This window comes from Azolla caroliniana, unplaced genomic scaffold, assembly GCF_043228905.1.
Source record: "Azolla caroliniana isolate FFs.n. ecotype wild unplaced genomic scaffold, voAzoCaro1.0.p SCAF_8, whole genome shotgun sequence".
Classification (NCBI taxonomy): domain Eukaryota; kingdom Viridiplantae; phylum Streptophyta; class Polypodiopsida; order Salviniales; family Salviniaceae; genus Azolla; species Azolla caroliniana.
Window position 1 is genome coordinate 9,227,067 of NW_028230443.1, and position 26,070 is coordinate 9,253,136.

Below are 26,070 nucleotides of genomic sequence, written 5' to 3' on the forward strand. Positions count from 1 at the left end.
GACGTCGGCCCGGAGTATGAAGTTGCTGCCATCCTCGATTCCAAACTTGTTCGCAACAAACTTTATTACTTGGTCGATTGGCTCGGTTATAGTCCGAGTGAATGTACTTGAGAACCCGTTGAGCATGTTGCCAATGCTCAGGATCTTCTTGCTGATATCCACCGAAAGTATCCGGACAACCCCGGTCCACAATCAGCGCCGACTTGTTCCACTCGTCGTCTTTAAGGGGGAGATAGTTTCATGATATGGCAACACTCGAACCCATGACCTTATGCTACATGGGTCGAGCTCTTACCATTAGACTATGAATTGTAATACGTAGGATATTATTTTCATTTATGCTTTATCCATAGAAAATTGATGTATATTCCAGATCTCTCTAGAACATTCTAGAAGCTTCAGGATTATTCCTGAGAACACTATAAAAGAGGGCACTAGGAATTATGTTGAACCAAATTGGTTCAACACCAGTCTTAAGCCTCTTAGCCGATTTGTACTTATCTTTCATATAATATAAGAGCTGTTGTCATCATCTTATCTCTCTCTCTCCTCTTCTCACTTCCTCTCTCTTGGGAATATTACGCAGTCCCGTCCTCTTAGTACTAATAGTACTACTCTTCTTAGTACTAATTCCATCTCTGCTTTAGTACTATTCCTGACAATAACCGAATCCGATAATGAATAAGTTTCCGAAGACTACTTTACTTCGAAGCACATATGCCGGGTAGAAGAATATGAGGGAAGAAGAATATGAGGGAGAAAGCTTGTTGATCGGGAAAGTGCTACAAGAAATCGAGGAATCATCGGACAATAAAGAGAAGAGAGCCGAGAACCAAAGTAAGAAGCGGCAGGTCCAAAAGTTCTTCTTGAAAAATGGATTAATATGGAGGGAGCCCAAAAAACCGGATGGCATACCACTTCGGGTAGTCGGGACGAAAGAGCAACGAAACCAGATAATGTCCGAATTTCACGAATCCGATTGGGCTGGACATCAAGGGACATGGGCAACTTTTGTGAAAATCAAACAAAAATATTGGTGGAAGAACATGTACAAAGATATAGCGGAGTTCACAAAAAGCTGCGAGAAGTGTCAAATCTACTCCGGAGTTCGACACCGAGATGAGTTACATCTGACATTCTCACCGAGAATCAACTTCAAATGGATGGTCGATATTGTAGCCATGCCAACCGGGATCGGACAAAAGAAGTACTTGGTGTTAGCTCAAGAAGATCTCACAAACCAAGTAGAAGGTCGGGCGCTACGGAGGAAAACGTGTTCTGCAGTAGGCCAATTCCTTTTCGAAGAAGTGTTTTGCAGGTACGGGTGCGTAGGACAAGTGATTGCGGATCGGGGAGAACTCGACTCTGATAAAGCTAAGGAATTCTTCACCAAACATGGAGTTCGGTTAACACTAACAACGGCATACAATCCGGAGGCCAACGGGAAAATCAAACGAGGACATAGTCCGATCGTTAAAGCACTTGCGAAGGCATGCGATGGAAGGGTGAAGGATTGGCCGTAGATGCTTCCGTATGCACTATGGGCGGATCGGACGACGCATAGCTCCGTAACCGGTTACATGCCGGCAAAACTCATGACCGGACAAGCACCGGTAATGCCAACAAAAACCGCGATCGCGACATGGACAGTGCTACCGTGGAAGGAAGAGATGAGCTGGGAAGAACTACTAGCGGTCCGGATACGACAACTAGAGGGAAGACCGGAAGACATAGCGGAAGCAATATGCCGACAACAAGAAGCGTGATTCCGGAATAAAAGCCGGTTCGACACAAAGCACCGACTACAACCGCGGAAGATTGAAGAAGGAGATTGGGTGATTGTCTACGACAGTAGTTTGGATCATCAATATACAACGATGCGGAAGTTCACAAAAATGTGGTTCGGGCTATACGAGGTTCGGAAAGTTTTCGACAACGGAACTTACTGACTATGCGAGTTGGATGGAACGATGCTACAAGTGCCTATAGCCGGGAAACGGGTGAAGATTTTCAAGAAGCGGACTGATGAAGAACCCTATGTGATCCTAGATAAGACCGACAAGGAGGAGCAATCGAACGAAGAACGTGGTGATGCGGAAAGTGAAGAAAGTGGATTACAACTCATAGTCGACTTAAGGGGAGAATCAGAGGAAGTTTCGGATGAAGGTGAATAGCAAGCATCGGGGACTTCGGCACATACCGGATGTCATGATATGGCAAGACTCGAACCCATGACCTTAGGTTATATGGGTCGAGCTCTTGACCATTAGACCATCTATTGTAATACGTAGAATATTATTTTCATTTACATTTTATTATAGGAAATTAGTGTATATTCCAGATTTCTCTGGAACATTCTAGAAGCTTCAGGATTACTCCTGAAAACACTATAAAAGAGGGCACTAGGCATTATGTTGAACCAAATTGGTTCAACACCAGTCTTAAGCCTTTTAGCCACCATTGTATATTCTCTTCATATAATACATATCTTTCTTATCATCACTCTCTCTCTCTCTCTCGATCTCTCTCTTTCTCTCCGTCTCGCTCACTCCTTCCTTCTCTCGAAGAAGTTCTACACCTCTCATAGTACTAATCCTTCGTTTAGTACTAATTCCTTCTCTGTCTCAGTACTGTTCCTAACAGTTTGAACCAATTTTCCTACCTTCTATCTCTCTCATTTCCTACTAATCTCTTATTCCTCTTTTCTTTCATCCCATGGCCACTGTTAGCGCTGAAGAATATCAATCTATTTTCTCGGAATTTCAATGTTTGAAAGAGAAGTTCCATGCTTTGGAACAAGAAAACCAACGGTTGTTGGGGGATCTTCAGCAAATCTCCTTAGAAAAGCAGCAAACGCAACAACAGCATGGGGAACTTGCGTTACGCGTGCAACAACTCGAAGCAACCATCGTAGCGATGCAACAACAAGGGCCCGGAACACAAGGGATTCATAAAGAACCCAAGATTGGCCTTCCCACGAAGTTCGATGGAACGCGATCGCAATTTAGAGGGTTCCTTAACCAGGTACGATTAGTTATCCAAATGCATCCTTCCCGATATCCCACCAATGCATCACGAGTGGGTTTAGTAGGCACTTTGTTAAGTGGCTCAGCGTTGTCATGGTTCGCTCCACTATTAGAAAAGGAATCTCCGTTACTCAACCATTTTGAAGAGTTTCTAGGTGAGTTTAAAGCATGTTTCGGAGATACTGACAGCATCAGGACCGCAATCAACAAAATTCGGCGATTACGCCAAGGTGACCGTCCAGCCTCCGCATACGCTGCAGATTTTCGCCTACTCACCGCCGATATCCCTTGGGATGATCAAGCGTTGATGGAGCAATTCCGTTATGGTTTACGCAACGACGTTAAGGATTTACTCTTGACCTTCCCCGAAGAGCCAAAGTCCTTAACAAAAGCAATCAGTCGCGCGGTGAGATGTGACAACCGCCTCTTTGAGCGACATTTGGAAAGACAGCTACAGATGCCGAGGCCAAGATCAGAGCCCACCTACGCCTCAGTGGTAGCAAGACCTTTTCCGAGGGAGTCATATAATGCGCCTCCAGCGAATACTCCGACTCCGATGGAGATTGACACTACACGTCGTCGAGGGCCATTATCCGAAGAAGAAAAGCAGCGACGTCGTACAAATCGACTATGTCTTTACTGCGGTGGACCAGGACATATTGCAATAAATTGCCCCCATAGGCCTCGAAGACAGGTAAACCAAATAATCGCTAGTTCTAATTGTACTAAACCCGAGCCTATTTCAGTAGGGATATCTGATAGTCCTAATAGTACTAATAGCCTAGATCTAGCGAACAAATTTGATGTCCTTAGTCAATTAGAAGAAGAGTTAAACAACTAAGACCAGCCAAAATAGGAGCCGTTTGGTTGGACAGCCCTAGATCTGTGCAGCCCATTAGTGGTTCCATTCCCTCTAAGCAAGTTAGTGATGTGTTCGTAGCCCAAGTAATAGTTAGTACTAAAAGTACCCCTCCAGTACATGTCCTAGCACTCCTAGATTCCGGAGCTAACTCTTGCTTTATGGATAAGAAATTTGCTCAAGCTCATAAGATATCCTTAAGAAAACTCCAGTGTCCAGCCTCTGTAGTAGTCATTGATGGACGTCCCATTGCTTCCGGAAATATCATAGAAGAGTCAGAGCCCATTAATATTGTCCTAGATAACTTAGCATGTGTAGTATCATTTAATATTATTAGTATCCCAGAACATCCTATAGTTTTAGGATTACCGTGGTTCGAGTTACATAACCCAGACATAGATTGGAGAACAAGAGAAATCCGGTGTCGACAAACCCAAGGGTCAACTCAGAAGATGGAAACCATTTCGCTACGTCAATTGCGTAAAGAAGGGCGTGAGGAGGAAATGTTCCTCTTTGCAATATCAGTAAACCCCTCCAGCACCACTAAAGAAGAATCCACCATTCAACTTCCTGAGAAGTATCGTCATTACGCCGATGTGTTTGATAAAGTACAAGCCAACACACTTCCTCATCATCGACTGTACGATTGCCCCATCGATTTACAACCGGGAAAAGAGCCGCCATGGGGACCGATCTACAATTTGTCACCAACCGAGCTGGAAGTCCTTCGGATCTATATCGAGGAGAATTTGGAAAATGGTTTCATTCGACATTCGAAATCTCCAGCCGGCGCGCCCATTTTCTTCGTCAAGAAAAAAGATGGATCGCTTCGTCTCGTTGTAGATTACCGTGGCTTGAATAAGGTTACAATCAGGAATAGGTATGCTCTTCCCCTTATCTCAAGTCTTTTAGAATGGATCAATGGTGCTAGGTTCTTCACGAAGATCGACTTACGGGGAGCATATAACCTCGTACGGATCCGACCAGGAGACAAATGGAAGACCGCGTTTCGCACCAAATATGGGCACTTCGAGTATATGGTCATGCCGTTCGGCCTCACTAATGCGCCGGCAGTCTTCCAGCACATGGCTAATGATATATTCCGAGATCTAATGGATGATTGTTTGATCATCTATTTGGATGATCTACTGGTTTATTCAAAGACCCAAGAAGAACATGATTCTCATGTACTATTAGTACTAAAACGACTTCGAGAACATGGTCTATATGCAAAGCTGGAAAAATGTAGTTTCGGGTGCAACCAAGTGGAATTTCTCGGCTACATCATTTCGTCAGAAGGCATCTCCATGGACCCAGCTAAGGTCAAAACGGTGGTAGAATGGCAGACTCCGCGTTCGGTGTGGGATGTGCAATGCTTCCTAGGCTTTGCCAATTTTTACCGGAAGTTCATACAAGATTACTCAAAGATCGTTCTACCTCTCACACAAATTACTAGGAAGGGACAACCGTTCATCTGGTCTGAAGAAATGGACATGGCTTTTGAGAGTCTTAAAAAGGCATTTACATCGGCTCCAATTCTAGCTCATGTCGATCCGGAAAAAGCATTCATTATCGAAGCTGACGCATCGGATTTTGCATTGGGGAGCATTTTGTCACAACAGGGGAATGATGAGAAGCTACATCCTGTGGCTTTTCACTCACGTAAGTTTGACGCCGCCGAAATTAACTACGCTATTCATGATAAGGAGCTATTGGCAATAGTGGATTCTTTTATGCAATGGAGGCATTTTCTGGAGGGATCCTCTCATCCAGTCATCGTATTTAGTGATCACAAGAATCTTGCCTACTTTCAGGATGCTCGTGTGTTGAATCGACGTCAAGCTCGGTGGGCCCACTTCCTCACGCGTTTCGACTTCAAAATTACATATCGTCCGGGGAAGCACCAAGGGAAGGCAGATGCATTATCACGACGTTCGTATCTAGCACCCCGTCCCGACGAGCCAGCTTTCGATAACCAAAAACAAGTCATCTTGGGACCGGCACGACTACAAGCAACACAGATCTTTGACATGCCCATGGATTCCCACGTTATCGATACCATACGTGAAGACTTGAAGACAGATGCGTTCGCCCAAGCTATACTAGCACAAATTGATCCCTCTCGAGCGTCGTGTTCATAGTCGCAACCACCAGGTACGGACTATCGGCAATTCAAATACCAAGATGGATTACTCTTCTTTAAAGAACTTTTGTATGTTCCTAATGGTTCTTGCTGCCTTCGAGTAGTTCAAAACTGCCATGACACATATACAACTGGGCATTTTGGTAGTACTAAAACATTACATTTAGTACAATGATCATTATGGTGGCCCTGTATGCGACAATTTGTCGAGGATTTTGTTTGGACTTGTGATACATGTTGCAGAGAGAAAATGCCAAGGCATCATCCATATGGTTTATTAGAACCATTACCAATTCCAAGCAAGCCGTGGCAATCCATTGCTCTAGACTTCATCACAGATCTTCCAATCTCTAAGGGGTTCAATGAGATTCTAACGGTGGTCGATCGATACACGAAGATGGCTCATTTCTTGCCATGTACTAAGGAGATCTCCAGTGAACACACTGCCGAAATTGTCATGCGTGAAGTATGTCGGCATCATGGACTTCCCGATAGTATCATCAGCAACCGTGGACCCCAGTTCGTGTCAAAATTCTGGAAGCACCTTTTTAACATGCTCAAGGTCTCTTGTAACCTCTCCTCCGGCTACCACCCACAAACCGACGGCCAAGCTGAACGAACAAATCAAACGCTGGAGCAGTATCTGCGGTGCTTTCTCAATTATCATCAGGACGACTGGGCAGATATTCTCCACTTCGCCGAATTTGCCTATAACAACTCTATCCACGCATCCACTAAAGTTATGCCATTTTATGCTTATACGGGATGTCACCCCCGGTGGAATGTACTTGAAACCCCAGAGGTGTCCACAAATCCGTGCGCGGAGGATCGTTTGGAGTGGTTACGCAAGATACAAGCGGATTTATCTACTCATCTCTAGCAAGCTCAACAAACACACAAGGTCTACGCGGATCGACATCGACTTCCATCCAGTTTTAATATTGGAGATCGGGTGTGGCTGCTATGACGACACATCAAGACTACTCGCCCATGTGAGAAGTTGGATTATCGGCGATTAGGTCCTTTCCGTATTATTGGACAGATTAATGATGTCGCTTTTCGTCTCGATCTACCTCCTCAACTTCGGATACATCCGGTGTTTCATAGTTCTCTCCTCGAACCCTACCACGAGAGCACCATCCCAGGACGTCTTATCCAACCTCCACCCCCGATCGAGCTTGAAGATGGGCCGGAGTACGAGGTTGCCGCCATCCTTGATTCCAAGATTGTTCGCAACAAGCTCTACTATATAGTCGATTGGCTAGGCTATAGTCCCAGCGAACGTACTTGGGAACCGATCGAGAATGTGACCAATGCTCGTGCTCTTCTTGAAGACTTCCATCGTCAATATCCACACAAACTGGGTCCTCAATCCAAGACGACTCGTGACACTCATCGTTTTAAAGGGGGGATAGTGTCATGATATGGCAAGACTCGAACCCATGACCTTAGGTTATATGGGTCGAGCTCTTGACCATTAGACCATCTATTGTAATACGTAGGATATTATTTTCATTTACATTTTATTATAGGAAATTAGTGTATATTCTAGATTTCTCTGGAACATTCTAGAAGCTTCAGGATTACTCCTGAAAACACTATAAAAGAGGGCACTAGGCATTATGTTGAACCAAATTGGTTCAACACCAGTCTTAAGCCTTTTAGCCACCATTGTATATTCTCTTCATATAATACATATCTTTCTTATCATCACTCTCTCTCTCTCTCTCGATCTCTCTCTTTCTCTTCATCTCGCTCACTCCTTCCTTCTCTCGAAGAAGTTCTACACCTCTCATAGTACTAATCCTTCCTTCGTTTAGTACTAATTCCTTCTCTGTCTCAGTACTGTTCCTGACACCGGAGGATGTGCGGGTTCGGAGGGGGCGAGTGTCGTAGTGTGAATCACACACTACGTGAAATATGTAAAATACTATATCCGATTTAAAGTACGTATAATAAATAAAATAAAATATTAAAAATATTTATTACATGCATAGGGTAAGATTGAAACCTTGTACCTCCACGTAAACAAACCCCAACCTTACCATTGTACTAACTTATCCTAATTGTTTTAAATATAGGTTTAATACGTATAAGACCTTTATTTAGGCCTACCTTTGTTAAAAGGTAAGTCATGCATTTTTTAGAATGCGTGAATACTTTATTTATAAGAAAAATGTACACCAATAAAAAATCACTCGTGCACATCTAGTGTGCATGAACACTTTAGAAAAAGCAGGAAGCTATGCTTAGCCTCTTCCATCCTTATATAAGGGGGAGAGAAAGATGTATGGGGGGTTGTTGATTATTTTACAAGGGTTGATTAATATAATATATTCGTGGGATTCACGAATTTGCTAACTATTTTTCTCTCTTAATCGGAGTACTCACTAATACACTATACTCGTGGGATTCACGAGTTTTTCCATAACTTTCTTTCTTACAATATATTTCATATTCTTAATTTCCTTAGAATTTTCTTTTCTCCTTGTCCAAAACCTCAATGATTCCCACCTGACTCACGCAACAATCCGGAGCCGAAAGGCACGACAACGGGGATGTCCTCAACGTCATTGTAGCTCAACTAGGTGTCCAACAAGTGTTTAAGTGTCCTTGGTATTTGGTATACTAGATAGCAATAATATTAAAAGAAATTTCAAAAATATCTCCAATAATTTTGAAAATTTCAATAACTACCCTTGGTCAAAAAAGGTATGCATACACTTCTTTACAAACTCCACAGGGTAGGTAATTACTTTTTAACTATATGAGAAAAATTAAAAGAACCCAAATGGAATGCCACATTGGTAAACATATTGGTATTCCGTGTGGGGTCATTTCCTCGCCAATCCATATTCAAAATCTTCCCCGGGGACATCGATCCTTTCTAGGTTATGAAGGAACCAATCAAATAGTTGATCTAGTCTATAACTTGTTTAATCTGGGCATGGAAGATCACTTATTAGATGTTTTTGGTGGTCATTTGATTCAAAGGTTCTAAAGTATTCAACCCAAGATGACCATGAGGATGTTTTGAGGTTCTTTCCAATCTCTCAGACCAATTAAACTACATTGTCATGTATTAAGAGTTCCTTCATCACATTAGCAAGGAAACGAATAAGTGTAAGTGAGTAATGTTTCTTGAAGGGATTGCCTTCATGGCCATATTTGAGGCATTTTAAACAACACATGTACAACTTGGATTGAGGGGAAAAGATTAGATTCGGGCCTTCATGACCACAAGCCTATGCGAGATTGGATTCAGACATGTTCAAGTCTAGATTTAGGAAGAGTGTTGGCATATTAGATAAAATCCAATATGATGCAAATCAGGTTAAGTGAAGCACCAAATTTGAAGTAATCTAGCAAAAAACAAGACGACAAGAGAAAGGCCGAAAATAACCAAATGAAAGAAAGCATATTCTAAACATTGTTGAATCGTGGTATTTTGCCACTACATGATGTTTTTACTATAGTGTACAATGGCAATATTCCTAAGCGCACAACGTTTTGAATGTGGGTTTATATACGAACCTTGTCGTTATTTAATAACATGGAATTTTCAAGTTTAGGGCCGGCATTTCATAACTAGAATTCTAATTATTGAAGTCGTGTGGAGAAAGGGCGTCGAAGGCATCACAATAAGGGAAAAGAGGCAACACTAATAAAAAAGTGAACAAACGCATGTTCTATTCAAGAGAGCTGGCATGTGGTGAAAGAGGAAGAGATAAGCATTCGGGGGCTCTAGAAGAAAGGAAAAGGACATGTCAAGGCCTAGATTTTGGATTTGCATATACTCCATGACCATAAATTACTCAGTATCAAGCCTTGTTTTTTCTTGCATTTGCATTACTCCATATACTTGAATTCATACCAAAAAAAAAATCTTGGATCTCTAAGTGCCTTGTTTCCTAAATATTTTTTGTCACCACTTGTTTCAAGGCACTTGGTTCGGAATCACATAAATTTTGATCCTTAAAACCAGCGATTAATGGCATCATGAGACCACATCTGTGGTAGCCCTACATCCAAGAGGCTTGGATCACAGCTAGATGCCCTCTGTCACCATAAAGATGATATATTATCAAGACAATTTTATAGGCATAGGAGAGTCTAGTTATATTCCCTACTTGTACATTCTATTGCATACAAGAGCAACCACTAATACCCCTAACTACATGCTGCATTATGATCATAGACTTTTTGCCTCATCACTTCAAATTTTCAGCATTATTTTCCTTTATTGGATACCTAGGCAACTCTACTTCATGCAATTTCTGAATTGTCTCATACTGGACTTCAAGCATCTAGTAGTGGTTAATGTAAATTATTTTTCTCTTTGAAGTTTGGACATTAAAAAGACATCTATCTATTTATCTATAATGTAAAATGCTCCCAAGGACAGCAATCTATCTTCTCTTTCTCTTTTTCACATTTTACATTCCACTCGTTCCTATTAATTAGCATGTATACTACGCACAGTTTCACATTTTAGTTGGGATGACTTTTTATGTTCCATCATTGCATATCCATAACATGCTACCTGTGGTGGGACTAACCAAGACTCCCCATCAAAAATATGCAAGTGACCTATCTAGCTCAAACTTTGATCATGCCCCACCTATTATTCCAAGAGTTAATAATAAATCTAGTCGAAAAAAATTTAATCACCAATAAATGTAGAATTGTACACATTGAATTAAGTCAATATGTAAAAAGATTGCAAAAACCACTGAAGACTAATATGACATCTGAAATGTAAAATCTCTCAAAGGGAGCCCATTATATCCAGCAATTGAAGGAACAGTCTTGCATATGACATAGGTGGGCAATCTTATGAAATAAGTCACGCATAATAATTAATTCCGAGTGTAGAATCTCGCAAATAGAGTCCATTACATCCAGCACTTGAACAGATACAGCCTTGCATATCACATAGGTGGGTAGTGATCTCATTTCTCAGCACAGACATAATATAGAAACATAGTACAATCGAATTCAATGCAATTAATACACCGCAATGATCATTCTAAGTTGTTTATTCAACTTAAAATCCCAAAAAATACTGTCTTGGTTGCAAATATTACAAATGCTACAAATGTAAAGCTTTCAACAAAATAAAAAGTGAAAGAAATACCTCAATCCAAAGCATTAATGTGCAGATGATATCAAATTAATGCATAGATAATATCGCATTAATATGCAAAGATGATATCAGCCAAATAGCCGCACCCACCATGGCTTATATTTCTGTACCTCTTCCATCCTTCTAGGTTTCGCATCCCGATCAAACCTCGGCTGCTTTGGAAGCCCATTTCCAAGGAAAAAGTTTCCTAAACAGGAAACAATGATCAAACCCACAACACTAAACAAAGGACCTGCTATCATCTCGATCAACGAGGGCTTTCTTTTTGCATTTGCATTGTTCCCATGTATACTCAACTCATTTCTACATTCAATCTCCTCTTTATTTCCATTATTGACTGATGCATTCAACTCACTTACACATTCAATCTCGCCTTGATTTGAAACGTTCCTTAATGCATCCAACTCGTCTCGAGATTCAATACCATTATTGAATGCATTTGAGTGAGTTCCAGGTTCAACCACCTCCTTGAAATTCGCATAGTTCACAGACTCATTCGACTCATTTACACATTCAATCTCCTCAACCTTCACATTTGCAGTGTTCCCAAGTGCATTCAACACACTTCCACATTCAATCTCCTCCACCTTCACCTTTGCAGTGTTCTCAAGTGCATTCAACTCACTTCCAGACTCAATCTCCTCCTCATTCTCATTTACAACATTGCTTAGTGAATTCAGGTCATTTCCGATTTCAATCTCCTCTTCAAATGATTCTGAATGGATCTCCATTGCTTCAGCCTGAGACGGCTCATCATTTGAGTTCCTTTCCGGCCCCGGCCTATCACCAGAAGGCTCTTCAGATGTATTGAGGCTACGATTCTCCTGCATTGCTTGTTGCGGATTACTTCTCTTCTTTTTCTCCTCTTCATAATCCGGATCATCTGTAGGCAGTTCATATCTACACACGGGACAGGAGTTCCGAGCACTGAGCCAAGGAAGAATACATGTGCTATGGTAAAGGTGTAAACAAGGTAGTTGTTTTGCTAGCTCATCAAATGCCACTACATCTTTACAAATAGCACATATAGCCGACCCATCATCAAGATTTTGTTGCTTTATATGAACCAAAGGAAGAGCTTCAATCGCTGATTTTGAAGCTGGAGGAGCACCCCTTCGAGAATTATCTGTTTCCATAAGCTGTTGTAAAACCTCTTCAAAGCCCCGAGCATCAACATAATCTCCCGGATTACCAACGTAAGCATCTGATTCGAACCAATCTAGATCAATTTCTGTGTTATAATTCCTTCTAATGGCTTGTAACCTTCTAAACAAGCCTCGACGAAGTACATTGCCAAAACGCAAGGAATTATTTCTATGAACTCGTGAACCCCCTTCTCCTCCTTCTACCATTCTAGTTTCTTCTTCTTCTATATGACCCCTATCTCGGGCTACTTCACCTTGCATACCATCCACGGCCTCAAGGAATCGGACAACAAGATCAGATTCACTGAATTCCACTTCTTCCCATTCATCTTCATCTTCATCTTCATCATCTTCATCCTCCTCCTCCTCCTCTTCAAATGAATCCCAATCATTAAGCTCAAGATGTCCATCTTCCTCATCAGATTCTGTTTCTTCTACATCTGCAACTTCTCCCCCATGCTGGTGTTCATGTTCTTCACCATATCTCTCCATTCCATTCTGTGACCCAGAGCTCTCGTCCTGTGGCTCAGGATTTGATAGCCTTGCGGACTCACCAACTATTTCACGTAATTCAATTTCCCCGGGATTAGAGATTCCATCACATGATTGGGATACTCTATCATATGATTCAGATATTACTTCACGAGCTTCAGATATTCCATCACGTGATTCAGATGCCAAAGATCTTGTTGATTCAGCATTTATTTCACCTAATCCACAAATATTACAATCAGAGATTCCATCATCTGATTCAGATATTTCATGGTTTGTTTCCGAGAGTCCAACTCGTGCTTCTATGGAATTCAAAGGCCTTGAAGTTTCATCAAGAATTTCATGTGTTGGAATCTCTCCACAATCACATAATCCATCTCGTGTTTCAGAATCTAAGGTCCTTGCATGTGATGGAATCTCTCTACCAGTTTCAGATATTACACCAAGTGTTTGATCAGAATCTAGTGACACTGCTGCCATGTCATTTGACAGAATCTCCCCACCAGTATCCGATATGCTATCACGTACTTGATCAGAATCTAATGCCAGATTCGAATCCCGGGAAGAACGAACTAAAAAGCGAATTACTCTGAGTACCTCTTGAGAAGATACATCGTTGCCGTTGCTGCTGCTGTTGCCATTGCTGTTACCACTGCCACCCCCGTAAGTCTCTCTTGGTTGCCTTCTTACCTCTCGTCTTCTCATCACTCTTCTCACATGTCTGAGAGACCTCGCTGTCTCCATGGCTTCGATGAATCCGTCACCACATTCTGGACAGATCAATCCTCTTAGTCGGCTATCGCCTTCTCCTCCTCCAGCTCCCCTTCCTTGCGCTTGTTCTTGCGCCTCCCGTCCAGGAGTGGAAGCTTCAGCCGCGATAATCTCTGCGTCGCACTGATGGCACCAGAAGAGAAGCTCCGAGTTCAAGGTCTCCATCTCCACAGCGACCGCCATGACTGCCGCGGGACGGACAGGGAGAAGGCCCGAGACCTGATAAGGCAGGAGGGACAGACAGACAGACAGACAGGTCGTGGAGGAAAACCCTTTACCCTAACCCTAACCCTAACCCTAATCCTAACCTCAACCTCAGGAACAGGACACAAATAAAGAAATAATAGAGTGAGTCTATTATTAATATGACCTTTAGAGAGAGAGAGAGAGATGTTGGCTTCTCTTCTCAATATGTACACACACAACTAAAAAAGATAGGATGCATATCCTGAACACCACCACCACACCATAACCAGACCATGTACACATACATACATATGTACTCACATAATAGTAGTAGTAGTAGTAGTAGTAGTAGTAGTAGTAGTAGTAGTAGTACATTATCATCATCATCATCATCCCCTACGACTTTTCCGAAACCTTCCTTCTTAACTCGCCTTTCTCTCCACACGATTGGAGGCAAACCCGTTGCATATCGATCAGACATATATCTCCAGCTCTCGGCAGTTTCATCTGCCCCTTCAATTTAGGAGGCAAACCCTAAACCCTCGATTTAGGGGGGGGGGAGTGGACTCCATGACCACTTTGCAAGAGATCCACTTCATAATTTTGCTAAGTTGCTTAACCATAGCCCCAATTGGGATGGAGGATTTCGTGAAGCCCACGTCCCAAAGTGCCTTCTCGGGGTCGGCCTCACGCAAATGTGATCATGATATGGGCATTGTCTCTAAGAAAGAGTTGTTTAAAGCAATATTCTTGTCACTTCATTTTAAAGGAAAAGAGGCTTTAAGCAAATCCCTTAGGTAATCTTTGTTTGATTGTCTGTAACTTGGAGACATCACACTGCAAATTTACGCTCTTTACTTTGAGTGCTTCTAAGCTCTTTAGTGTCTAATCGACGCCTTGTATACTTCTCTTTCTTCTTTCTGGATTTTAATTTTTCACCTCACTTTGATGTTTCCCACTAGTAATAAAAGTGTTACCAAAAAAAAGTAAAAGAGGAAGAAGAATAGAGAGGTTATGTACAAGATAAGCCCACCTAGTAAATGTGGGAATGGTTATCATTCTATTTTGTTTATGATATACATGTATAGTCAAGATATCAACGTATTTGTGAATTGTTAAAATTTTCAATCCATGCAAATGATCACCGAATGTCAAGAACCTTTATTACCATTTACATAGTCATCATGAGTGGATATGTTTTGTCCCCAACAAGGAAGTGATGGCTCTCAAAGGCATCTCATATTGTGATTATGATATTCTAACACTCTTTGAAACAAATTCCATATGTGTTCATGGACCTCTCGTATGTGAGATGAGCAAGGCTTCACTCAATCAACCATTACCCTTCACAATATAGACATCTTAGGAAATCATGTTGACGTCATATCAATACTCAATTAGTACCATGATGTTTCGTTACTTACGTGGGTTTTTTTTTTCCAAAAAGAATCTACTTTCCCATTAGTTAGGAGAGATTATTACAGAACAACTATACTGGTGGCTTTTACATAAATAGGGGAATCACTTGTTGGCTGAGTTCAAGAAGAAGAGACTATGTACACATCCTTTCAAACTAGCTACTTAATGTAAGTAGATACCTAAAGCTATAAATGGTGTCCTTCAGCACCAGCCAATATGATCCGAATCTTGTGGCCTACAACGAAGGGAGGGTGGGAGGAGAGTAGGAAATAGCCAGTGTGGGGGCTGTTAGTTCCACCTCGAGTTGTTTCCCCCTTGCATCACCATCGGTGTGTTCCACCATTTATGCCAAATGATCCAACATTGTACATTTGGAAAGAATAAAGATCCTTTACGTGGATTACATTGTAATTCAAACAAATGGTGTTATCATGTTAAAATAGTGGATTTACATCATTGTTATGGTGAGTATGGGAGAGTTGCTCTATTGTCTTATTGTATAAATTCTTTAAGAGGATGATATCTTCCTCTGATAAAAGAAGTATATTACTTCTTTTCTATACAAATTAATGTGGAATGTAGTCAAGCTATATTCACTCTTATCAATGTTGGACTCAAATTTACTAAATGTGGAGTAGAAGTAAAATACCTACGAATCAACAAGAGTTTTGTTTGAGCCAAACCGAACTACGAAACCATAGTTTAACTACTTAACCAATCCAATTCATGTTTACAAAATTTGGAAATGGTTTGGTTTTCAACTCAGGGGTTCAAGGGTCTAGATTTATGTTGTCGATTTATGCGAGTTGTTTTCATTGAGTTATGAGGTTTTGTTCATTTTCATTAGCAATTTATAAGGATGATAAGATGTCAACAACAACAACATGGTTTTGTTTCTTTCAACACAACAACCCGTTCATGGTTAAGCAAGAAACAAAGTACAATCTCTATCTCATCATTTCACGAGGAACACAGGGATATTGGTAGTTTCTCTTAGAACATTAGGATCAATAAGTGAAGACCATGTGCACTTCATAGCAATCACTCCTTTTGTTCAATACTTTACTGTACTCCACAAAAGCTATCTACTTATACTTGGTTGTAGGTGGCACTCTTACTTTGTAAGAGCTGCCCATTTGTTTTGTAAATTGTGTTTTTTATGGTACCATAGGTCTAATTGTTTTTTGGTCTTTATACAATATTATCTTAATTGAGTTGAGTAAAACCTTCAATCGGACCAACAATGACATGTTTATTATAGTTTTTAGTCCGCAATATTTACAGCCAATAATTTATTTGTTACAAACATTTCCTCTTGATAGCACCGCTAGTTTTTAGTTTGCATTTAGAATAATAAGTTCAGAAAGTGTTAGAATGAATACTCGTTAACAAGGTTTTGATCAAACAAAGTATGGCAGGCTTAAATTATTATGGCAAAACGGTTAATGTAAATTACAATGTAACTATGTAGTGATTCTAACCTTGCAATATCAAATCCCTTGCTTATTCACAAGCATGCATGTATAAGAGAGTGAAATTATAATAAAGTGTAGATACAACCCAAGACAAAGTTGGAGGAAAATGAAAATATCTCGAAGTGTTGAAGATAGATAACAAGTAAAGGAATCATGATAGAATCTAGTTAATGGATGGTCTGCTACTCCTTAACTACTGCAACATTTGAGGTAGAGGCTTCAATAGACTCTCGTTTCCTCCAAAAGTAACCTCCTCGATAAGCACCGGCTCCAACACCAACACCGATCATGTACAATAGTTGTGTTATTGAGAGAATAATTACAAGTGCTTCCAACGCTGTCTAAAGAAAACATACAATAAGGAGAACTTTCAGAAATGCTTGGATAAATTCTAACAACATTCAACATCATTTTAACCATCCTCCTCATTCATGAATCATAGAGGAAATGAATCTGATTACACTAGTATGGCGGTAAGATTGATAGTGATAGACTTAATGTCTTGAAAATCAAATATAAAATGACAAGTGATCTTATGTGTTATGTCCTTACAAGTGAAGAAAGAATTGAAATTGAATTAATAAAGAGCATTTTATGTCACTACCCAAGTTCACACTAATAATAGATTACATTGATTTGAACGGTTTTCCACATTCTTCCATTAGATACTATCTAAAGTTTATATTCATTCAAACTAGGGTGTGTATAATATATACTCACTAATTGCCAATAGAGAGGGATAATTCCATTGATGCTAATTTCTTTGGCCACCAAACTGCAAGAAATTAATAGTTTTAGCTTAATGAAAAATATCAAAATTCAATTAATGCATGTGTGCATGTATGTATGTATTAAAAATTTGTTTTCACATTAGGTTTGAAGTCAAACGTTACAAATTACAAGATAGTAAAAAATAAAAGCTTTTTGGAGTAGCTTTTTTTTTTACCAAAAAAACACTTCGTCGCATTAGTTAGCAAATTTGGGGGTAGCTATTTTATATACATCGTAGAAATCTGTCTTCCCCCCTTTTGTCTCTCCTCAAACAAGGACTACATTTTTTCGTGCCACATTGAAGGTTGGTATATCCTGTCTCTAATGTGTTACTATCCATTGAGGGTACCCCTTCATTTAACACAAATTGGTGGAACCAAGAGTAGAAAACAATTTACAGACATGTGCTTATTCCTCCAATCTAGGAGAGATCATGGTAGAAAACAATCTAGAAACATGTGGTTATTTCTCCACTGTAGTGCAAAGTATGTGAAGCTTTTAGTTGTACAAACACATTTTCAAAGTCTTAAGTTTACAAAAATTAGGTTAGTACAACCAATCTAACGTAAGTCACTAACAAGGAACCAATGAAGCTCAGGTAGGTATGTGAAGCTTTTAGTTGTACAAGCACATTTTCAAAGTCTTAAGTTTACAAAAATTAGGTTAGTTACAACCAATCTAACGTAATTCACTAACAAGGAACCAATGAAGCTCACCTACCTGCCAAGACCTAAACAATGATAACATGATATTAACTAGCTTGAGATTTCACTTTACGTAAACCTATGTTTAAGATAAACCATTTATATAACACAATGATAATCCCTTTTCCTATATAAGTGCATATACTATAGTCACCCTCCCTTTAAATGGAACCCTTATGTATGTAAATAATGTGCAAAAAGAAAAGGTCTTAGTACCCTGTGGCAAGGAGTGTCAAGACCCAAGCAATGGTGGCAGAGGCGGCGACGCCAGCCAAGCTATGCGTCTCCCAAGAGCACACGTGATGTGCACCACTCAATATGGATGCCAAACCCACGACACTCGCGATTGCAGAGAACATGACTACATAGAAGGTCGCGGGGTTGTAGGAGACCGCTATGGAAATTGAACAATTCAACAAACAATTAGGATTAACAATTAAAAAAATGCATGATTGTAAGGATAATGTATTGTGAATTAAAACTTAGTAGGATTATTGGATGGTGAATGAGATACAAGTGATGTGAACTAAGTTAATGAGTATAAATATCATTTAGTGAGAATTCAAACTCACTATGATTAATGGATGGTAAATGAGATACAAGCATGAGCTAATAATGTATAGAGCAATGGTTGTGATATTATACCTTGCCATCCATAGTCGATGGCGATGTTGAGAGCCCATCCAGAGATAGCAGCAACCGATAAATATAACCCAAAATTAATGACTATGAGGGGAGCCACTAAGACACGACGGATTGCGTTGACGGCCATCCTCCTGTGTTAGATCTTATTCCACGAAGATGGGTTAATAATATATTCTAGTTTGATTGAAAGTCAATAATTAATCAATGTAATGCATTTATCAAAACCTAATTAGGTTGTTTGTTTAATGTTAGCTTCGTATCCCTCCTTAACATGTGCTAATTTCCTTGGGGTGGTGCTCGGTTTATTTATTATGGTACCTTAAATTACCTTACCTTAGATTTAATGATTCTAATCATATAAAAACAATACTACTTTATAAATCAATGTACCATCTACAACAACAACAACAACAACAACGAAAAAGATGTAGAAAGAAGAATAATGAATTGGTCAACCTCTTTCTTTTATCACCAAAAGCCACCCACAACTATCTCCTCCTTATTACAAAAATAATCTTAACTAATAAGTTCCCCAATATTACCTACAACGTCTCTCTCTCTCTCTAGGAGGAGGGCCTTTTACCATATAGTATTCAAATGTATATTATATGACTCTACATAAAGCTCATTTCAAATAACCCGTATATTATGTATGTGTATGTGCATATGTCTTTGTGTATTCATATATGAGTTTGTGCATGTGTAGTTGTATGTATTCACATGCAAATATATGTGCCTAAGTACATGGAGGTGTATGTGTATGTGTCAATCAATGTGTAATATGTCTCATGTACGTGCATGTACATGTGGATAGAAATATACACATGTACTCATCAAAAGGCTATCCTAGACCAAACTTAAGGCATTGTTTTCTCATTGCATGGTTGAAAGAACTTGCGATTTAATTTTGGTATTCCATTAGCCATATTTTCTCTTGCAAGAATGTCATCAATTAATATCTATATTTTGTGGCCACATGCATAACGATTTATACAAGCACATGGTAAATGGATATACATATAACAAGATGCTAACATAGACCAAGCATGATACATGGCAATATTTGATGTTGTGAATGGTTTGAAGTTATCACTTTAGTTTGTACAAGGGTGGCTCATATTTGATTATAGTATTGTACTTTTACTAATATTATGGGTTCAAAATGTTTTGTATAAATGATGTACCCCTGTGGTAAACCATGTACTTACTAACCGATTTACCCACATTCAAATCTCACTATTTGCAGTAGGTGCCACTACAAATTTTAGGTGTTGAGTATGTGAACTTTATGGTCTTTGACAAATAGCATTACCAATGTAGTATTACCTTTCATATGTTTTTGAATGAACACCGTACAAAAGGAGTGACCTTTATGATCTCCAACATACAACCTTAGCCATTGAGCTTGATCTATTTGTGCATCAATGTGACTAACCATTTGCAAATACACAAGTAGTCTAGACGTTTTCACCTAGAATAGGTTCACTTTGGAGTAATAATAAACGTTTCAAGTATATCAGTTATTAGGTTTTCCCTTTGATAATCCCTTTATGTTTGTTAGTGTTTGACATGTAAATATTCTTTACGGGTCCGACACCTCATTTTGAGGTTTCCCACTAGTACTGTATTGCATCGCTGAAAAAAAGTGTGTCCTAGCATTTAAAACATAATTGATTATATGATAGCTTTGCTAGTATCTCAAACAAAAATGATTGTATGTAGCAAGCCCAAGCCAATTTGCACATTTTCCTTTTGAACTACCTAACATTGAATTACCTACTTTTTCAATTTGTATAATCTCTTGAAGTTTCTTTTGACTCTCACAAGAGTGCTTTTAGGTTGTTGATGGTGACACACCATGCATAATGATAAATCTTAAAATGGAGTTGAAACTTAGTAGTGTAAACATTCTAATACCTACAAGTGCAGGTGCATATAACACAACTATTCCATTGGACAAAATACCATTGCTTTTAGAGCATTCACATAATATTTTATAGTTTAACTTTGCATCAAATATGTGACCATCCTAGATGCCATTTTTTTCCACATTAAACATAATCTAAAGTAAATATTTTATTTTGTAGTAGCATTTGTAAGGTCATTAGATTATAATGTACCATATGTTTGCCCAATCCAGAATCTCAAGTGTAATGGTAATTAGGAGTACTATTGAATATGGATAGTTGAGTATGTACTTGTATCATGCATAGTATGAACCATACGTACCATACGTGCATTCACACTCGTGAATTATTTAGTCATTCTAGTATGGTAAACACCCTAGAAGAATGGTAAATACCATACTTTTGGATTAACTATTTATTATTAGGTAAATAAACATAAAAAAGGGGGGGGGGGGGGGACCTTAAAAAAAGGGGAAAAAACAAAAAAAAACACACAAGAATGTTTGAATAACATTCGCATTCGTTTTCCAATGTAGAAAAACGAATGTTATGTTAGACGAACACAAATTTTACGTACTATGGTTGTTTGCATTGAATATCTCAAGGTTCCTAAGGATTAAAATATTCTCAAAGATGAAACGAACCATGTTTGTAAAGGATATGGTCTCTTTAAGTATTTCAATCACGTAGGTCTCTTCCTCATTGTAGCAATGAGAACCCTCGTACCATGATATACATGCATGGGTAATGTGAAGAATCATTAATGGAATCAATATGCAAGTGTGGTCATATGGGATTCATACAAACTTGTAAAGATCATGCATTCATTTACCACATAAAAATGGCAATACATTAGTGTTACGGGCATGACCATTTAATATCCCATGGTGAGAATTTACCGTAGTATTCTATACACGGGGATAAGTGTGAGGGTTAAACAAGAGTGTAAAGAAGGGGAGGATTACTTTTAATCCTCAGGATTGAGACAACCCATTAGGTCAAGTGTGAACTTGCCTGGGGGCCTTGGGTATCGCTATAAATAAGAGGCCTAACTACCCTCATTTGATCATCTTTTGACTACATCGAGACTCTGCTCTTATGGTGGGTCAACTCTTGTAGCGAGCACGCCAGCACCAGGTACGACTCAACGCCATGGCGATGGTATGGGACGCTGATCGAGGCTCGAGTCCGTCTCGATCCCTTCGCTCGGGGGTGGTCGGGTGGATCGACACCCTTCTTTCTCTTTCTCCTTTCTATCTATCATTAGTTTATCCTTATCTTAAGCTTACTTTAGTACCAAGATCTCTAATATTTGGTATTAGAGCTATGTACTAATGTTTCTTTGTTTGTCTTTTGTCTTTTGATTGATGGTGATCGATCGATGTGCAGTTGGCCTTGATCCAGACAACGATCAACAAAGAACTTCGGTAACTCTTTTCGTAATTTTTTTTTTCTATTCTCTCTTCTCCCATCTAATCATGTGTTTAGTTTATATGTCATTTTTTTCATTAAGTCAATGATGTTGTAGTGGTCTTTAATTGATTATCTAAAACGTTTACATATGTGCACGAGGTCAATACCTCGTTTGACATATAAATAATATGTGATGAGTGTCGTATGCGTACGAGGTTAATACCTCAATTATGTATTACGTTCACGAACATATGTTACGTTTGCGTATGAGTTTAATACCTTGATTTGTTGTAAAGGATATGCGTTTAATATAACGATATGTTTAATATAGGCATATGTGGTCACGTATATACGTATTTGATCGTATATATGTGATAAGTAAACATATGTGTATATTCGTTATTACGTGATTATATCGAAAGTTGTCCTTGTCGGGAAAAGGATGTTGGTGGCCGTCCTCACATTTTTGTAAGAATGGCGTTGTCACCATCCCTTTTTCAACAATTTTTGATTGTTGACAACCCCGTTGATGACCTCGATTTCGTTACGTAAAGAAACGCCTATAGCCATAATGATGTTGAGTACGTAGGGCTTGACCCACTTCAAGTGAGGTCGCTCCAATGACACACGTATCCAACATCCCTCCCTTGTTACATGGATACGATGCCACCATGAGCTCGTTCTTACGAGAGGCATTCGTAATGATGTGACCATGTGATGGGCCACGTGGGCCTACTACGAAACGAGGGCTCATTTGGCTTGACCATTAGGTTGCACTTTGGCGTATGCCATCGTAATTACGAGACTTGAGGTTAGGTAATGTACCAACATAGTTTTGGTAAATGAGGGCGAAATAAGGACCCTTGACATATATGTTCTTTCAAAAAAAACATATATGATCAAATGCCTCGCATATCTCTTATACGACTCAAGCAGTTGGATGGTTGGATGGGATGTTCTAAGACCTTTTTCATAGCGTCATACTACCCATACACGATTCCAAATCGGAATCTTTCCCGTCGCTACCGTCTTCGGTGGGTTAGGGGAGGTGGAGATCGGGCTCGGAAAAGATCCAGAACAGGGTCTCCTCTAATCAATCCCGAACAAGTTCTCGAAGCTGTAATCTTACGTAATGTCGTGTGATCAATTCAAGAATCGCTTCTGTTCTGCGCCGATAATCTCAGGATCGCCGCACATTGTTTCTAGTTTGGAGAGAGACACGATCGCCTCTCCTTTCTCCAAAATCGATAGATACTGCCTCCGTAACCTCAGAGGCGAATTTTGCCATATACCCAACCCTAACCATGGGAAGGTTTCAGAACTGAGCAAACATTAAGCATTCGAGAAGAGCAACTTACTTGGTTGGCTCAAGTGTTTAATGTATTTGTTCTCGAGGTCTCGAGTTCAAATATGACCAAGACCATACAATATCCTTGATACATATGACTATAACACATATTTAGACTTAAGGTCTAACTGCACCTCAGGGTCCTCGTAATAAGACTTAAAGAGCCGAAACCACATATGTGGGCAAAGAAACATAGTTTATTGTTAACATTTTTTTCGTGTATAAACTACTCATGACGCGAACATACATAGTTGAGCCTCGGGGAGCCGCCATGAAAAAATCGATATAGAGATCAGGAAAGACATTAAATTGTCACCCCCATGGTTTTTAAAACACCTTTGTGTTACCATAGTAACTTGATCTTGAACCTTATCTCATACGTCTAGAGGGGTATTGACGTGAGATCATGATATCGATTAATGTTTGCCCATGATATGTTTACATCACAACATGATGTTCTGACTATCTCTCTGACCTTATCCTATTTCTTTTCCAGAAATAATCTTTAATGGCTCAAATTAACGACCCGATGTCATTCGCTCAAGCGAAAGGAACTCAAGGGAATCCTCCTGGACAAATGTCCACTGAGATGTATTTGGCACAAATAAGCCAATACCTTAGTTTCACCGCTCAACAAATGACCAAACTTCGACAATCTCAGAGTGCTCTTGAGGCACGTGTCATTAGTCTACAACGTGAGACTAATAGACCTGATGAGCGACAAGGTGAACCATCATTTGTCGTTAAGCCATTTACGGGAGACAAAAAGGAAAGAACCGAAGAAGCAATCTGCACATGGTTGGGACGATGGGAGTCTCATTTTGAGCTCTATCCCACGCGAGATAGTACGAAGATTGCATATGTCGGCCGAGAACTCGGGGGTAAGGCCACCGCCTGGTGGTGTGGGCTCCGTACTATGGGGAAATTGCCTAATACCTGGACAGATTTTGTCACGGTTTTTAAGGGCCAATTTTTGCAACCTCCCTCTCGAACCGAGGCAACACAAGCTTTAATGAACCTCTCTAGTAGGAAATTTTCCTCGCTAGAAGACTATGTTCACCATGCTAGAACCCAAATCCAAAAATCGGGTCTAGAAGGGGACAATTGGTTGATAGCTTGTTTTGTCAATGGCATCCCCAATTTGGGCTATCACTGGATAGTGCACGATAAGGATCCAAAATCCTTCGAAGAGGCTGTTGAAATAGTTCTTCGCTATCAACGCACTTCGAAGAAGGACCACAACAAACCCAACGAAGCGCTCGGGACTAAGCAGTCGCAATTTGTTGGGAAATGCAAGACACCCAACGAATTCCTGGATCACGATTGTAAGCAACAACATCCTTTTTGCGTATTCTGCAAAAAGAAGGGTCACACAAAAGAGCAATGTCGAAAGCTCCAACGGAAAGAGCACGACAGCAAGCCTAAAGCTTCAGACCATAAAGGTCAGATTCCTAATGTCCTTCAGGTCTATACACATCATTTAAGTAATTGTCAATGTTCTTTCCCTCACTATGTATTGGGTCCCAATGATTTACTACGTGCAAACGGGTATATCAATGGATCTCCGGTACAATTTTTATTTGATTCGGGAAGCTCACACAATTTTGTGAATGATCGTTTGGTTCAGATATGGAGAATCCAACCCACCGTAAGTGATCACACCTACACGGTGCACTTGGCTAATGGAAGAGTACAATACATCAACAGGGCGATTCATTCATTAGGAATTTCTATTGATACTTATATAGAGGAAGTAGACTTCCATGTAATGAATCTTTGTACCACCGATGTAATACTAGGTTATCCCTGGTTTTATAATAAAAACTCTTCTTTATTTATTGATTGGGTTCGCCATTCCATTTCTTTTGTATTGAACGATTGTACGCATTTTATTCAATGTATCAAAAAACAATCCCTCTCGATTGTTTCCTCGTGTTCATCAAAATCCGAGTTGTCTTGTTCTACGTTATTTTATTGTGTACTTGATCCGGACATTCACGTTTACAATATCGATAATGTCCCGGTTCAATTAACATATTTTGAACAACAACAACTTGATGAAATCTTAAATGATTTTCATGATGTTTTTCCAAGTGAACTACCTGATGGGTTACCTCCTAAACGTAATATAGACCATCGTATAGATATTGTACCTGGTGTTGCACCAATAAGTATACCTCCGTATTGCTTAAGTCGATCCGAAGAAGATGAGGTGTCTAAGAAACTCAAGGACTATTTACGAATGGGTTATATACGTTATAGTAAATCTCCATGGGGTGCACCAGTTCTCTTGGTAAAAAAGAAAGAGGGCACATGGCGTATGTGTATTAATTACCGACGCTTGAATAAAGTGATGATCAAGAATTCGTACCCATTGCCCTGGGCTGACAATCTAATTGACCATCTCCAGGGAGCTCGGTATTTTACGAAACTTGATCTCCGTACTGGCTACCATCAAATATGAATAAGTGAGGACGATGTTCCTATAACGTCATTTCGTACGTGCTATGGCCATTACGAGTTTTTGGTTATGCCTTTTGGTTTGACCAATGCTCTAGCTACTTTTCAACAAGAAATGAATGACATTTTCCGAGAACAACTTGGAAAATTTGTCGTTATT

General features: G+C 39.7%; 2 protein-coding genes across 2 annotated transcripts; both read right to left on the reverse strand.

Annotated features, from left to right (window-relative positions):
- Positions 1 to 11,049: 11,049 nt before the first annotated feature.
- Positions 11,050 to 13,824, reverse strand: LOC147860981 (uncharacterized). The gene has a single exon (XM_087323426.1). The coding sequence runs from the start codon at positions 13,763 to 13,765 to the stop codon at positions 11,243 to 11,245; it is 2,523 nt and encodes an 840-aa protein (XP_087179552.1). The 5' UTR covers positions 13,766 to 13,824; the 3' UTR covers positions 11,050 to 11,242.
- Positions 13,825 to 16,581: 2,757 nt separating this feature from the next.
- LOC147860982 (membrane protein PM19L-like) lies at positions 16,582 to 19,118 on the reverse strand. Its single transcript, XM_087323979.1, has 4 exons — positions 18,783 to 19,118; positions 18,354 to 18,531; positions 17,383 to 17,437; positions 16,582 to 17,003 (listed from the first exon to the last, which is right to left on the reverse strand). The coding sequence occupies exons 1-4, from the start codon at positions 18,907 to 18,909 to the stop codon at positions 16,845 to 16,847; spliced, it is 519 nt and encodes a 172-aa protein (XP_087180105.1). The 5' UTR covers positions 18,910 to 19,118; the 3' UTR covers positions 16,582 to 16,844.
- Between the last annotated feature and the right edge of the window lie 6,952 nt (positions 19,119 to 26,070).

Bases quoted from the DNA above. Each gene is read 5' to 3' on its own strand.
- LOC147860982 (XM_087323979.1), bottom strand. From the start codon at position 18,909: ATGGCCGTCAACGCAATCCGTCGTGTCTTAGTGGCTCCCCTCATAGTC. The intron at 18,532-18,782 runs GTATAATATCAC...CAATTTCCATAG, and splicing joins CATCGACTATGGATGGCAAG to CGGTCTCCTACAACCCCGCG. The intron at 17,004-17,382 runs GTGAGTATATAT...TGTTTTCTTTAG, and splicing joins TCCCTCTCTATTGGCAATTA to ACAGCGTTGGAAGCACTTGT.
- LOC147860981 (XM_087323426.1), bottom strand. From the start codon at position 13,765: ATGGCGGTCGCTGTGGAGATGGAGACCTTGAACTCGGAGCTTCTCTTC.